The 16,076-nt window shown below is 50.8% G+C and overlaps 1 protein-coding gene across 1 annotated transcript; it reads left to right on the top strand.

The window, feature by feature from the left end:
• Positions 1-6,621: 6,621 nt before the first annotated feature.
• On the top strand, positions 6,622-14,773 carry AQP6 (aquaporin 6). The gene is made up of 4 exons (XM_038752047.1): positions 6,622-6,987; positions 9,334-9,492; positions 11,071-11,151; positions 14,528-14,773. Exons 1-4 carry the CDS (start codon positions 6,622-6,624, stop codon positions 14,759-14,761), a joined length of 840 nt encoding a protein of 279 aa, XP_038607975.1. The 3' UTR covers positions 14,762-14,773.
• Positions 14,774-16,076: the final 1,303 nt, after the last annotated feature.

The raw sequence follows: 16,076 nt of genomic DNA, 5'->3' as shown, positions 1-16,076 counted from the left end.
TATAACAAGACACATTCCCTTCCCACAGCAAGCTTTCTGATGAGGTAACTGAGGCCCAGAGAAGTGAAATGAGTTGCCCAAGGTCACACAGCAAAGTGATGATGATGATGACGGTGTTTGTTAAGCGACTACTATGTGCCAAGCACGTGGGGCTCACAGTCTTAATCCCCATTTTACAGATGAGGGAACTGAGGACCAGAGAAGTGAAGTGACTCACCCAGGGTCACACAGCAGACAGGTGGCGGAGCAGGGATTAGAACCCATGACATCTGACTCCCAAACCCAGGCTCTTACCACTAAACCACGCTACTTCTCTAAGTGGCAGAGCCGGGATTAGAATCCAGATCCTTCTGACTCCCAGGCATGGGTTCTACTCACTAGGCCAAGCTGCTTCTCACTGACTGATCAATCAATCAATTAGTGCTACTTCTTGAGCACCTGGTATAATAATAAAACTAATTCCCTTCCCCACAGCACCTGCATATATATTTGTACATATTTATTACTCTATTTATTTATTTATTTATTTTACGTGTACATATCTATTCTATTTATTTTATTTTGTTAGTATGTTTGGTTTTGTTCTCTGTCTCCCCCTTTTTAGACTGTGAGCCCACTGTTGGGTAGGGACTGTCTCTAGATGTTGCCAACTTGGACTTCCCAAGTGCTTAGTACAGTGCTCTGCACACAGTAAGCGCTCAATAAATACGATTGATTGATTGATTGATTAATTGTGGTATTCGTTAAGCGCTCCCTAGGTCCGCCTCCCCCTCTAGACAGCAAATTCGTTGTGTGCAGGGAATGTGTCTGTTGACTGTCGTAGTGTACTCTCCCAAGAGCTTAGTACAGTGCTGTGCACACAGTAAGTGCTCAAGAAATACTATCGATCGATTGAAGCAATCAATCGATTGGGCCAGTCTTTGGGCAAGTCACTTAACTTCTCTAGGCCTCAGTTTCCTCATCTGTAAAATGGGGATTAAGACTGTGAGCCCCACATGGGACAACCTGATCACCTTGTATCCTCCCCGGCGCTTAGAACAGTGCTTGGCACATAGTAAGCGCTTAACAAATAGCAACATTATTATTATTATTATTATTATTAATTGTTATTATTATTATTAATAGAAGCAGTGTGGCTCAGTGGAAAGAGCCCGGGTTTAGGAGCCAGAGGTCATGGGATCCAATCCCGGCTCTGCCACTTGTCAGCTGAGTGACTTTGGACAAGTCACTTAACTTCTCTGTGCCTCAGTTACCTCAACTGTAAAATGGGAATTAATACTGTGAGCCCCCTGTGGGACAACCTGATCACCTTGTAACCTCCCCAGCGCTTAGAACAGTGTGTGGCACATAGTAAGTGCTTAATAAATGCCATCATTATTATCATCATCAATCGTATTTATTGAGCGCTTACTATCATTACTATTATTAAAATGGAGATTAAGACTGTGAGCCCCACGTGGGGCAAGCTGATCACCGTGTATCCCCCCAGTGCTTAGAACAGTGCTTTGCACATAGTAAGCGCTTAACAAATACCATTATTATTATTATTATGTTTGGTTTTGTTCTCTGTCTCCCCCTTTAAGACTGTGAACCTACTGTTGGGTAGGGACTGTATATGTTGCCAACTTGTACTTCCCAAGCGCTTAGTACAGTGCTCTGCACACAGTAAGCGCTCAATAAATACGATTGATTAATAATAATAATAATAATAATAATAATAATAATAATAATAATAAATCCTACCTGGTAAGCAAGGGTTTACAGGGCTGCACTTGCCCTTCTGGCCAGCAGATGGCGACATAGTCCGCTAGACCGGACCGTGAACACCCGCAGCCGGGCTCAGCTGGGACATTCATTCATTCATTTATTCATTCATTCATTCATTCATTCGTATTTATTGAGCGTTTACTGTGTGCAGAGCACTGTAATAATAATAAAAATAAAATAATAATAATAATGGTATTTGTTAAGCGCTTACTATGTGCGAAGCACTGTTCTAAGCGCTGGGGCAGATACAAGGCAATTAATAATAATAATAATAATGATGGCATTTAATCAATCAATTTTAGACTGTGAGCCCACTGTTGGGTAGGAACTGTCTCTATATGTTGCCAATTTGTACTTCCCAAGCGCTTAGTACAGTGCTCTGCACACAGTAAGCGCTCAATAAATACGATTGATGATGATGATGATCAATCAATCAATCGCATTTATTGAGCGCTTACTGTATGCAGAGCACTGTACTAAGCGCTTGGGAAGTACAAGTTGGCAACATCTAGAGATGGTCCCCTACCCAACAGTGGGCTCACAGTCTAGAAGGGGGAGACAGAGAACAAAACCAAGCATATTAACAAAATAAAATTAATAGAATAGATATGTACAAGTAAAATAAATAAATAAATAAATAGAGTAATAAATATGTACAATCATATATACATATATACAGGTGCTGTGGGGAAGGGAAGGAGGCAAGACGAGGGGGATGGAGAGGGGGACGAGGGGGAGAGGAAGGAGGGGGCTCAGTCTGGGAAGGCCTCCTAAGTGCTTACTATGTGCAAAGCACTGTTCTAAGTGCTGGGGAGGTTACAAAGTGATCCGGTTGTCCCACGGGGGGCTCACAGTCCTAATCCCCATTTCACAGATGAGGTAACTGAGGCCCAGAGAATAATAATAATAATGGCACTTATTAAGCACTTACTATGTGCAGAGCACTGTTCTAAGCACTGCAGAGGTTACAAGGTGATCAGGTTGTCCCACGGGGACTCACAGTCTTAATCCCCATTTTACAGATGAGGTCACTGAGGCACAGAGAAGTTAAGTGACTTGCCCGAAGTCACACAGCTGACAATTGTCAGAGTCGGGGTTTGAGCCCATGACCTCTGACTCCAAAGCCCGGGCTCTTTCCACTGAGCCATGCTGCTTCTCAAGTGAAGTGACTGGACCAAGGTCACCCAGCTGACAAGTGGCGGAGCCGGGATTAGAACCCATGGCTTCTGACTACCAAGCCCGCGCTCTTTCCACTGAGCTACGCTGTAGTAAGCACTTTAAAAATACCATTTAAAATTTTAAATACACACACACACACACACACACACACACACACACACAGAGATAGGCAGCCCCAAGCTTAGACCGCACACACCTGTACTCACCCAAACACTCAACCCGGCCAACCAGCACATCCAGTCTGGCCCTCATGGGCACCATTGTGCCAGGCCCCGGGAGGAGCCTGCTGTGTGTCACCCCGTGACATCACTGGCTTGGCTGGAAGCCACGGGCCCAACTGGGCAGACTGGAAGGGACGTGCTCGGGTGCCCACTTGACTCCGGACCTGCAGAGCGGAGGGGCAGGGCAGCCTCGCCAGGGCCGCTCAGAGCTGGTCAGTGCCACCTTGGCCAACTCCCGGCTGGCAGAGGCTTGCTGGGTGGTCAAGGAGACTGGGCCTTGAGGTCATCCTCTACTGTTGGGTAGGGACTGTCTCTATATGTTGCCAACTTGTACTTCCCAAGCGCTTAGTACAGTGCTCTGCACACAGTAAGCGCTCAATAAATACGATTGATGATGATGATGGTCACCTTGCCCAGCACAGATGCCAGGCTGGCACTGCCAGCGCTGCCCCCCCCACCAGGAGCCCAGGGACACCTCCACTGTTGCCTCCTCCCTCCATCACCGTGTCCTGGTCCTGGCTCAGAGGCTTCCCCCCTCAGCACCCTGGATGAGGCGGGGAGGGGATTGCAGGCTGCTCTCCCAAGCGCTTAGTACAGTGCTCTGCACACAGGAAGTGCTCACCTGTATATATGTTTATATGTTTGTAATTATATATGTTTGTACATATTTGTACATATATGTTTGTACATATATGTTTGTACATATTTGTTACTCTATTCATTTATTTATTTTACTTGTACATATCTATTCTATTTATTTTATTTTGTTAGTATGTTTGGTTTTGTTCTCTGTCTCCCCCTTTTAGACTGTGAGCCCGCTGTTGGGTAGGAACCGTCTCTATATGTTGCCAACTTGTACTTCCCAAGCGCTTAGTACAGTGCTCTGCACACAGTAAGCGCTCAATAAATACGATTGATGATGATGATGATGATGATGATGATGATGCTCAGTGAATACGATTGAATGCCTCAGCCCCCTCTACTTCACCTCTTGGCCCCCGACTCTGTTATATTGTTCATTCACTCATTCGATCGTCTTTACTGAGCGCTCACTGTGTCTAGAGCACTGTACTAAGCGCTTGGGAGAGTCCAATACAACAGGCACATTCCCTGCCCACGACGAGCTCACAGTCTATTGTTACACTGGACTCTCCCAAGCACTTAGTACAGTGCTCTGCACACAGTAAGCGCTCAGCAAGGACCATCGATGGGTTGACTGAACTCCGAATGATAATAATGGCATTTATTAAGCGCTTACTATGTGCTGTTCTAAGCGCTGGGGAGATTACAAGGTGATCAGGTTGTCCCACGGGGGGGCTCACAGTCTTCATCCCCATTTTACAGATGAGGTGACTGAGGCACAGAGAAGTTAAGTGACTTGTCCAAAGTCACCCAGCTGACAAGTGGTGGAGCCTGGATTTGAACCCATGACCTCTGACTCCAAAGCCCGGGCTCCTTCCACTGAGCCACGCTGCTTCTCCAATGCCCTGGCCAGACACCCGATTCCCACGCCCCTCCCCCAACTACCATTCATTCATTCGTTCAATCGTATTCATTCACTCATTCAATCGTATTTATTGAGTGCTTACTGTGAACAGAGCACTGTATTAAGCGCTTGGGAAGTACACGTTGGCAACATATAGAGACGGTCCCTACAGCAGGCTCACAGTCTAGGAGGGGGAGACAGACAACAAAACAAAACATATTAACAAAATAAAATAAATAGAATAAATATGTACAAATAAAATAAATAGAGGAATAAATCTGTACAAACATATATATAGGTGCTGTGGGGAGGGGAAGGAGGTAGGGCGGGGGGGGGAGGAGGAGAGGAAAAAGGGGGCTGAGTGTGGGAAGGCCTCCTGGAGGAGGTGAGCTCTCAGTAGGGTTTTGAAGGGAGGAAGAGAGCAAGCTTGGTGGATGTGTGGAGGGAGGGCATTCCAGGCCAGGGGTCTTATTGTAATAATAATGATGGCATTTATTAAGCACTTACTATGTGCAAAGCACCGTTCTAAGCGCTGGGAAGGTTACAAGGTGATGAGGTTGTCCCACGGGGGGCTCACAGTTTTAATCCCATTTTCCAGATGAGGTAACTGAGGCCCAGAGAATCAATCAATCAATCGTATTTATTGAGCGCTTACTGTGTGCAGAGCACTGTACTAGTGAAGCGACTTGCCCAGAGTCCCACAGCTGACAAGTGGCGGAGCCGGGGTTTGAACCCATGACCTCTGACTCCAAAGCCCGGGCTCTCCAGCCCAGCCCGCACCCTCCGCTCCTCTACCGCTAATCTCCTCACCGTACCTCGTTCTCGCCTGTCCCGCCATCGACCCCCGGCCCACGTCCTCCCCCGGGCCTGGAATGCCCCCAATCCCTCTGCCCATCCGCCAAGCTCGCTCTCTTCCTCCCTTCAAGGCCCTGCTGAGAGCTCACCTCCTCCAGGAGGCCTTCCCACACTCAGCCCCTTCCTTCCTCTCCCCCTCGCCCCCCTCTCCATCCCCCCATCTTACCTCCTTCCCTTCCCCACAGCACCTGTATATATGTATATAAGTTTGTACAGATTTGTTACTCTATTTATTTACTTGTACATATCCATTCTATTTATTTTATTTTGTTAGTACGCTTGGTTTTGTTCTCCGTCTCCCCCTTTTAGACCGTGAGCCCACTGTTGCCCTTCCCCACAGCACCTGTATATATGTATATATGGTTGTACATATTTATTACTCTATTTATTTATTTATTTATTTATTTATTTATTTTACTTGTACATTTCTATCCTACTTATTTTATTTTGTTGGTATGTTTGGTTCTGTTCTCTGTCTCCCCCTTTTAGACTGTGAGCCCACTGTTGGGTAGGGACTGTCTCTATGTGATGCCAATTTGTACTTCCCAAGCGCTTAGTACAGTGCTCTGCACATAGTAAGCGCTCAATAAATACGATTGATTGATTGATTGATTGATTGATTGTTGGGTAGGGACCGTCTCTCTATGTGGCCAACTTGGACTTCCCAAGCGCTTAGTCCAGTGCTCTGCACGCAGTAAGCCCTCAATAAATCCGACTGCTTGATTGACTGATTGATTTCCACCGAGCCACGCTGCTTCTTGAGCGTCGACTGTGCGCGGGGCGCTGTAACTAAGCGCTTGGGGAGTCCAATCCAGCAACAAACAGGGACAATCCCCGGGCCCTTCCCCATTTGGCCGGCCTTTCCCGCCCCAAATCTGGGCTGACCAGGGTTACGGGGCGGGGGGGACGGTCCTGGACTGGACTTGACCCTCCCCGCCAGGCGGGACTGGCTAGGCCCATGACAACAAGATCCCCGGGGTGTGTCTCATGTGTACCCACACACACACACACACACACACACACACACACACACACAGATACACGTCCTACTGGTCACCCCGGTTTGGGCCCGTCCAAGGCCCAGCCGGTGGAGGCCGGAGAAGGGCCGGAGCCATGGCATGGCCGGGCCTTGGGTCGTGGGCCTTCGTCCGGGCCTTGGTGGCCGAGTTCCTGGCCACGGGCCTGTACGTCTTCTTCGGCGTGGGCTCGGCCCTGCGCTGGCCCTCCGCCCTGCCCTCGGTGCTGCAGGTGGCCATCACCTTCAACCTGGCCACCGCGGTGGCCGTGCAGGTCACCTGGAAGAGCAGCGGGGCCCACGTGAACCCGGCCGTGACCCTGGCCTTCCTGGTGGGCGCCCACATGTCCCTGGCCCGGGCCCTGGCCTACGTGGTGGCCCAGCTGGCCGGGGCCACGGCTGGCGCCGCCCTGCTCTATGGGCTCACCCCCGGGGACGTCCGCGGCAGCCTCGGGCTCAACGCCGTAAGTCCCGGGGCCTTCGGGGGCAACGGGCAGGGGGGAGAGGGAGGAGGGGTCACCCCCATCCCCCGACTTGCCCCCCCCCCAGCTCCGGGACCAACCTTGAAATGGGGAGGGGTCACCCCATCCCCCGACGTTCCCCAGGACCAACCTTGAAATGGGGAGGGGTCACCCCCATCCCCTGATTTCCCCCCCCCCCAGCTCCAGGACCAGCCTTAAAATGGGGAGGGGTCACCCCCATCCCCCGACCTTCCCCCCCCAGCTTCAGGACTAACCTTAAAGTGAGGAGGGGTCACCCCATCCCCTGATTCCTCCCCCCCCCCCCCCCCCCAGCTCCAGGACCAACCTTAAAATAGGGAGGGGTCACTCCATCCCCCGACTTTACCCCCAGTTCCAGGACCAACCTTAAAATGGGGTGGGGTCACCCCCATTCCCCGACTTTCCCCTCCCCCAGCTCCAGGACTAACCTTAAAGTGAGGAGGGGGTCACCCCATCCCCCGACTCCCCCCCCCCCCCAGCTCCAGGACTAACCTTAAAGTGAGGAGGGGTCACCCCATCCCCCGACTCCCCCCCCACCCCCAGCTCTAGGACCAACCTTGAAATGGGGAGGGGTCACCCCCATCCCCCGATTCCCCTCCCCAGCTCCAGGACCAACCTTGAAATGGGGAGGGGTCACCCCATCACCCGACTTTCCCCCCCCCCCAGTTCCTGGACCAACCTTGAAATGGGGAGGGGTCACCCCCATCCCCCGACGTTCCCCAGGACAAACCTTGAAATGGAGAGGGGTCACCTCCAACCCCCGATTCCCCCCCCCCCACCACCAGCTCCAGAACCAACCTAAAAATAGGGAGGGGTCACTCCATCCCCCAACTTTCCCCCCCAGTTCCAGGACCAACCTTGAAATGGGGAGGGGTCGCCCCCATCCCCCGATTCCCCCCCTCCCCCAGCTCCAGGACCAACCTTAAAATGGGGAGGGGGTCACCCCATCCCCCGACTTCCCCCCCCCAACTCCAGAACCAACCTTGAAATGGGGAGGGGGGGCGGATCCCCTTGGTTTAGCAGAAAGGGCAAGGGGGAGTCAGAGGTCGTGGGTTCTAATTCCCAGCTCCCCACTTGTCAGCTGTGTGACTTCGGGCAAATCACCTCACTTCTCTGGGCCTCAGTTCCCTCATCTGTAAAATGGGGGTGAAGACTGTGAGCCCCACGTGGGACAACCTGATCACCTTGTATCTACTCCAGCGCTTAGAACAGTGCTTGGCAAAGAGTAAGCACTTAACAAATACCATTATTATTATTGTTATTATTTTTATTAGACACTTAGAACAGTGCTTGGCAAAGAGTAAGCACTTAATAAATACCATTATTATTATTATTGCTATTATTTTTATTAGACACTGACTCCCCCCCAACCCCGTTTACCAGTTCCAGGACCACCTCTCGGGGCCGGGTGGTGGGGTGTCAGGCCCACGACCCCATTCCCGGTCTGTGCCCTCCCACCCCCAGCCCCACCTTTCATTCATTCATTCATTCAATCGCATTTATTGAGCCTAGTGGCAAAAGCCCAGGCTTGAGAGTCAGAGGTCATGGGTTCTAATTCCTGCTCTGCCACTTGTCTGCTGTGTGACCTTGGGCAAATCACTTAACTTCTCTGGGCCTCAGTTCCCTCATCTGTAAAATGGAGATTGAGACTGTGAGCCCCACGTGGGACAAACTGATTACCTTGTATTTACCCCAATGCTTAGAACATAGCAAGCGCTTAACAAATACCATAATTAGTATTATTCTTCTTGAGCACTTACTGTGTGCAGAGCACTGTACTAAACCCTTGGAAAGTACAATTCAGCAACAAGTAGAGACGATCCCTGCCCACAACGGGCTCACAGTCTAGAAAGGGAGGGGGGCGGGGAGACCCTGATTTTTCCCAGAGCGCCCCCCCCCCCGCCCCACAACGAGGGGCTCCCAGTCTCAATCCCCATTTTACAGATGAGGGAATTGAGGCCCAGAGAAGTGAAGTGACTGACCCAAGGTCACACAGCAGACAAGTGGTGGAGCCAGAATTAGAACCCATAACTTTCTGAGTCCCAGGCCTGGGCTCCATCGACTACACCACGGGGAGGGAAGGGAGGATGCGAGACCCCGGGCCTGGGGAGATTGGGGAAGAGGAAGGGGTCAGGGAGCTGGCCTCTCACGTGAATCACTGCCCCCGTCCTTCCACCCCAGCCCCCCATTTGCCAGGGGCGGGGAGAGGGTGGATCCCAAGTTTTCCCAGGCCCCCGAATCTGGGACCAGCCCTTCGGGGGAGGCGTCCGGCCCCGGTGCCCCCTCCACCCCCAGTCCATCCTCGCCCAGGTCCGGAGCAGCGTGTCGCAGGGCCAGGCCGTGGCTGTGGAGCTGATCCTGACCCTGCAGCTGGTGCTTTGTGTCCTGGCCTCCACTGACAACCGCCAGGCCCAGTCCTCCCCAGCAGCCATGATTGGCATCTCCGTAGCCCTGGGTCACCTCATCGGGGTGAGTCTCGCCCTCTCTCCCCTCCGAGGGGGAGCCTGAGAGATCCCGGAACCCCCCACCCACCCACCCTGTCATTTATTCCTTCATTCAATTGTTGTTACTTCGCCCCGACACCATCCTGTCCCCCTGGCTCTACTGAGAGCTCACCTGCTCCAGGAGGCCTTCCCAGACTGAGCCCCTTCCTTCCTCTCCCCCTCGTCCCCCTCTCCATCCCCCCCATCTTACCTCCTTCCCTTCCCCACAGCACCTGTATATATGGTTGTACATATTTATTACTCTATGTATTTTATTTTACTTGTACATATCTATTCTATTTATTTTATTTTGTTAGTATGTTTCGTTTTGTTCTCTGTCTCCCCCTTTTAGACTGTGAGCCCACTGTTGGGTAGGGACTGTCTCTATATGTTGCCAACTTGTACTTCCCAAGCGCTTAGTACAGTGCTCTGCACACAGTAAGTGCTCAATAAATATGATTGATTGATTGTTACTGAGCTCTTACGGTGTGCACAGCACTGTACTAAACACTTGGAAAGTACAGTTCAGCAACAAATAGAGACAATCTCTGCCCGGGGGCCACAGCCTGCCCCCAGACCCCTTCCTCCTCCCCAATCTCCCCAGGCCCGGGATCTCACATCCTCCTTTCCCTCATCCATGACGTAGTGGATAGAGCCCGGGCCTGGGACTCAGAAGGTCATGGGCTCTAATTCCGGCTCCACCACTTGTCTGCTGTGTGACCTTGGGTCAGTCACTTCACTTCTCTCAATTCCCTCATCTGTAAAATGGGGATTGAGACTGGGAGCCCCTCGTAGGACAGGGACTCTGTCCTACCCGATTTGCGTGTATCCATCCCAGCATTTAGTGCAGTGCCTGGCACATAGTAAGCATTTAACAAATACCATCATCATTATCATTATTATTATTATTATTATTATTATTATTATTATCCATCCTTGCCCCAGGCCCCGGGGTCTCACACCGGCTCTTTCCCTAATTACCACTCTTCCCGCTCCCACACGCACCCCCCTACTCTCCCATTCATTCAATCGTATTTATTGAGTGCTTACTGTGTGCAAAGCACTGTACTGAGAAGCAGCGTGGCTCAGTGGTAAGAGCAGGGGCTTTGGAGTCAGGGGTCACGGGTTCAAATCCCAGCTCTGCCAGTTGCCAGCTGTGTGACTTGGGGCAAGTCACTTAACTTCTCTGTGCCTCAGTTACCTCATCTGTAAAATGGGGATTAAGACTGTGAGCCCCCCGTGGGACAACCTGATCACCTTGTATCTACCCCAGCGCTTAGAACAGTGCTTTGCGCATAGTAAGCGCTTAATAAATGCCATCGTTATTATTATTATGACTAAGCATCCTCTCCTCACTCCTCCATTTCCATAATCCCCATCCCTCCCCTTCTTTCCTCATGTCCCCAGTCCCCCACCAGGCCTGGGGACAACATGCTCCCCTCCTTCACCCCCATCCCCAAAGGCTTCCCCTACCTTCCTTACCACCCTAGACTCTCAAATTCTCCCCTCTGCTCTCACTTCCCCCCCCAAATCTCACACCCCTCCCTCCGCACCCCATCTACAGATCTATTTCACCGGCTGCTCCATGAACCCCGCTCGCTCCTTCGGCCCCGCAGTCATCGTAGGAAAATTCGCAGTCCAGTGGGTGAGATCCACGTCCGGGGGGGATGGGGGGGTTGGGGGCTTAAGGGACAAACAGACAGAGAAATTGGTTGAGACACAGAGAGTCAGAGACTCAGAAGACAGAGAGATTCATTTGTTCAATCGGAAACATCATGGCCTAGTGGATAGAGCTTGGGTCTGGGAATCACATAAGGTCAGGAGTTCTCATCCCGGCTCTGCCACTTGTCCGCTGTGTCACCTGGGGCAAGTCACTTCACTTCTCTGGGCCTCAGTTCCCTCATCTGTAAAATGGGGATTGAGAGTGTGAGCCCCATGGGGGCCAGGAACTGTGTCCAACCCAATTTGCTTTTAATAATAATAATAATAATGGTATTTGTTAAGTGCTTACTATGTGCAAAGCACTGTTCTAAGCGCTTGGGAGATACAAGGTGATCAGGTTGTCCCACGTGGGGCTCACAGTCTTAATCCCCATTTTACAGATGAGGTAACTGAGGCCCAGAGAAGTGAAGTGGCTTGCCCAAGGTCACACAGCTGACAAGTGGCGGAGCCAGGATGTGAACCCATGACCTCTGACTCCCAAGCCCGTGGTCTCTCCACTGAGCCACACTGCTTCTCTGTAACCATCCCAATGCTTAGTACAGTGCCAACTTGTACTTCCCAAGCGCTTAGTACAGTGCTCTGCACACAGTAAGCGCTCGATAAATACAATTGAATGAATGAATGAATGAATGCCTGGCACATGGTAAGCATTTTAAAAATTCCCATAATCATTATTATTATTTTTATGGAGGCTTACTGTGTGCAGAGCATTCATTCATTCATTCATTCAATCGTATTTACTGAGCGCTTACTGTGTGTAGAGCACTGTACTAATCGCTTGGGAAGTCCAAGTTGGCAACATCTAGACACGGTCCCCACCCAACAAAGGGCTCACAGTCGAGAAGGGGGAGACAGACGACAAAACAAAACATGTGGTCAGGTGTCAAGTCATCAGAATAAATAGAAGTACTGTACTAGATAAATACAGCACTGTACTAAGCGCTCGGGAGAGTACGGAACAACAATAAATAGGCACATTCCCTGCCCACAACAAACTTACAGTTTATTACAGTTTAATATGTAAGCACTTACTGTGTGCTTAGTAAGTGCTTAATAAATATTATATGATAGAATGATTATTCCTTTGTGTTTCATTCATTCATTCATTCATTCAATCGTATTTATTGAGCGCTTACTGTGTGCAGAGCACCGTACTAAGCACTTGGGAAGTACAAGTTGGCAACATATAGAGACGGTCCCTACCCAACAGTGGGCTCACAGTCTAGAAGGGGGAGACAGAGAACAAAACAAAACATATTAAGAAAATAAAATAAATGGAATAAATATGTACAAATAAAATAGAGTAATAAATCCATACAAATATATATGCATATATACTGGTGCTATGGGGAGGGGAAGGAGGTAAGGTGGGGGGGGGGGGGATGGAGAGGGGGAGGAGGGAGCTCAGTGTGGGAAGGCCTCCTGGAGGAGGTGAGCTCTCATTAGGGCCTTGAAGGGAAGAAGACAGCTAGCTTGGCGGACCACTGACTGACTGATTGATGGGCCCAGCCCTTTGGGGGTGGGAGGACGTATCTCTGGGGAATAACAGGAGCCAAGAGAAGTGGGTGGTCCCCCCCCGGTTTTCCATTCCTGGGGTCCCCCCCTCCCAGGAGGCCCTGACTCCCATCCTCTACTAGGGCGCTCATCTTAGCCCCAACGCTGAGAATACCTTATCTCTATCTGGGTAGGGATTATCTCTATCTGTTGCTGACTTTTACTTCCCAAGTGCTTAATTCAGTGCTCTGCACACAGTAAGCGCTCAATAAATACGATTGAATGAATGAATGAATGAACATAGCTACATATAGCTATAATTCTATTTGTTCCGACGATTTTGACACCTGTCTCCATGTTTTGTTTTGTTGTCTGTCTCCCCCTTCTAGACTGTGAGCCCATTGTTGGGCAGGGACCGTCTCTATATGTTGCCGACTGGTACTTCCCAAGCGCTTAGTACAGTGCTGTGCACACAATAAGTGCTCAGTAAATACGATTGAATGAATGAATGAATACCTGTTCTCCCTCCTGCTTAGACTGTGGGACAGGGACTGTCCAACCTGATTATCTTCTGTCTTCCCTAGTGCTTGACACGTGGTAAGTGCTTAACAAATACCACAATTATTAATATTATAATTGCTGAGAGGCAGAGATTTCAGGACTGCAGAGAGGTGTCTCAGAGAGAAAACAGATACGAAGAGGCAGAGTTGCAGTGAGATGGCAGAGGCAGACACCAAGTGGTAGAGACACAGAGAGATGGCAGAGACAGAAACACCGAGAGACAGAGGAGCGGCAGAGAAACAGAAAACAGACACCTTAAAGAGAAGCAGCATGGCTCAGTGGAAAGAGCCCGGGCTTTGGAGTTCAGAGGTCATGGGTTCAAATCCTGGCTCTGCCAACTGTCAGCTGTGTGATTTTGGGCAAGTCACTTCACTTCTCTGGGCCTTAGTTACCTCATTTGCAAAATGGGGATGAAGGCTATGAGCCCCCCCATGGGCAACCTGATCTCCTTGTATCCCCCCCCAGCTCCTAGAACAGTGCTTTGCACATAGTAAGCACTTAACAAATACCATTATTATTATTATTATTATTATTAAACTCGATATAGGCAGGGAACGTGTCTGCTAATTAAGAGAAGCAGCGTGGCTCAGTGAAAAGAGCGAGGGCTTTGGAGTCAGAGGTCATGCGTTCAAATCCCTGCTCCGCCAACTGTTAGCTGTGTGACTTCAGGCAAGTCACTGAACTTACCTGTGCCTCAGTTACCTCATCTGTAAAATGGGGATTAAAACTGAGCCCCCCGTGGGACAACCTGATCACCTTGTAACCTCCCCAGTGCTTAGAACAGTGCTTTGCGCATAGTAAGTGCTTAACTAATACCATCATTATTATTATTATTACCTTGTATCCCCCCCCCACCGCTTAGAACAGTGCTTGGCACATAGTAAGCGCTTAACAAAATGCCATTATTATTATTATTATGTTGTTGTTGTTGTATTGTACTCTTCCAGGGCTTAGTACGGTGCTGTGCACATAGTAAGCAGTCAATAAATACCAATGACTGATTGATAGGCAGAGACACCGAGTTGGCAGAGACCGAGAGACGCAGTGCTGGTTCCTGGGAGGAAAAGAAATTTCCCATCGCTTTGGCCTGGAGACCCTTCCTCTCTCCCTGAAGGAGGGAGCCAGGATGATAAGAGGGAGGTTGGGCCCGGAGTGGAGGCAGAGAGTTAGCAATGGGTGAGGCCTGTCCCCTGGGCAGGGGGCAACCCTCAGGATGGGGTACTCACCCCTCTTTGTTCCCACAGATCTTCTGGGTAGGGCCCCTGACAGGGGCCATCCTGGCCTCCCTCATCTACAACTTCATCCTATTTCCGGACCGGAAGACCCTGGCTGAGCGCCTGGCCATCCTCAAAGGCACGTGGGAGGCTGAGGGCCACGTGGAGGCCCAGCCAGAGATGGAGGCAGGGCCCACGAGCAAGGAGAATGGCGATGGAGGCAGCAGCGGCATGGAAATCACCAATCTGGGGCAGGTGGCCTGACCCCTGTCCATCCCGGGGCTGGGGGGAATGACACTTGGGGGAGGGTGACCACTAGGCAGATCCGGCCCCCCGCCAGCGGAGGGAGGGGGGACCACTCGTCAAGCTCGAGCCAAGGTGGCAGGAGACCCCTGCCACTTCTGACCCCATGGAGATGCCCCCCTCCATGAGTCTGCGTCCCGGATCCGGGTTCCAGTCACTCTGAGCTCAGGGAAAGAAGCAGAGGGATTGGGGCCCAGATTTGGGGGTAGGGAGTTGGGGGGGAGGGGACTGATCACAGCACCCCCTCCTCAACTCCCACCCCACAAAAGCACAGCCTGAAACCAGGGCCCAGGGGGCTCCCATAGGAAATGACAACTGGAAATGACCCCAGCCCTCTTAGAGACCCCAGTTGGGTTTTGGGGGCTCCCCCTATTCCCACCTGGGAATGCCAATCCCAGGCCTGGAGTAGTGGTGGGGGGAGGGGGAAATCTTTTCTCTTTGTAGGGCTTCAGTCTGCTTAAGCTCTGCATACCATTTTCCACAGAATACCAGTTACCATGGAATACCATTTTCTATTCAGAGAGCACCTAGTAAAGGGTCCCAAACACAGTAGACACTCAATAAATACCATTGATTGATTGAATGAGTATTAAATGAACACTACCTGTCCCTCTCTACCACTGAGAGGATTTAACTCTCATTTCTTCTTCTCCAACTCCCTTCCGCATCGCCCTTGCACTGAGATTTTCACCCTTTATTCACCCCGTACATATCCGTAATTTATTTGTGCATATTCATCTTTGTCTCCCCCATTACACTGTAAACTCATTGTAGGCAGGGAGTATATAGGTTTATTGTTGTATTATACTCTCCCAAGTGCTTAGTAACAGTGCTTTTCTGGGCCACGCTGCTTCTTGCTTCAGGAAGGTGGAGGAGGTGGCGGTGGAAGGGGTTAGCTAGGTGGACTCTCCCTACCCTGCCAGGCTGGATGTTCCTGGTGACAGGGAGGTTTTTAATTAATGGTGTGTAATCTTATCCGGCCCCTCCCCGCACTGTGCCCTGCCTTCAATCAGCTCAGCCATCTGCAATCACAATTCATAATTCCCCTGCAAGAGAGAGAGGGGCAGGAGAAGCAGCCAGAGTGATTAAGAGAATTAGCCCCCGGCACGGAGGAACTGCCGGGGAGCAGGAGGCAGATTGGGCACCTCTGGTGCCCTGTCTCTGCCCCAACCCACTCTCGCTGGGCTCGGGACACAGGGGAGACTGTCTGTTCCCCCAAACTGGGCTGGGGGGTAGGGAGGGATACAGGGCCACAGTGATTTGGACTCCCAAACAG

This window comes from Tachyglossus aculeatus, chromosome 10 (genome assembly GCF_015852505.1).
Source record: "Tachyglossus aculeatus isolate mTacAcu1 chromosome 10, mTacAcu1.pri, whole genome shotgun sequence".
Lineage (NCBI taxonomy): Eukaryota > Metazoa > Chordata > Mammalia > Monotremata > Tachyglossidae > Tachyglossus > Tachyglossus aculeatus.
This window is presented reverse-complemented; position numbering and strand designations above follow the sequence as displayed.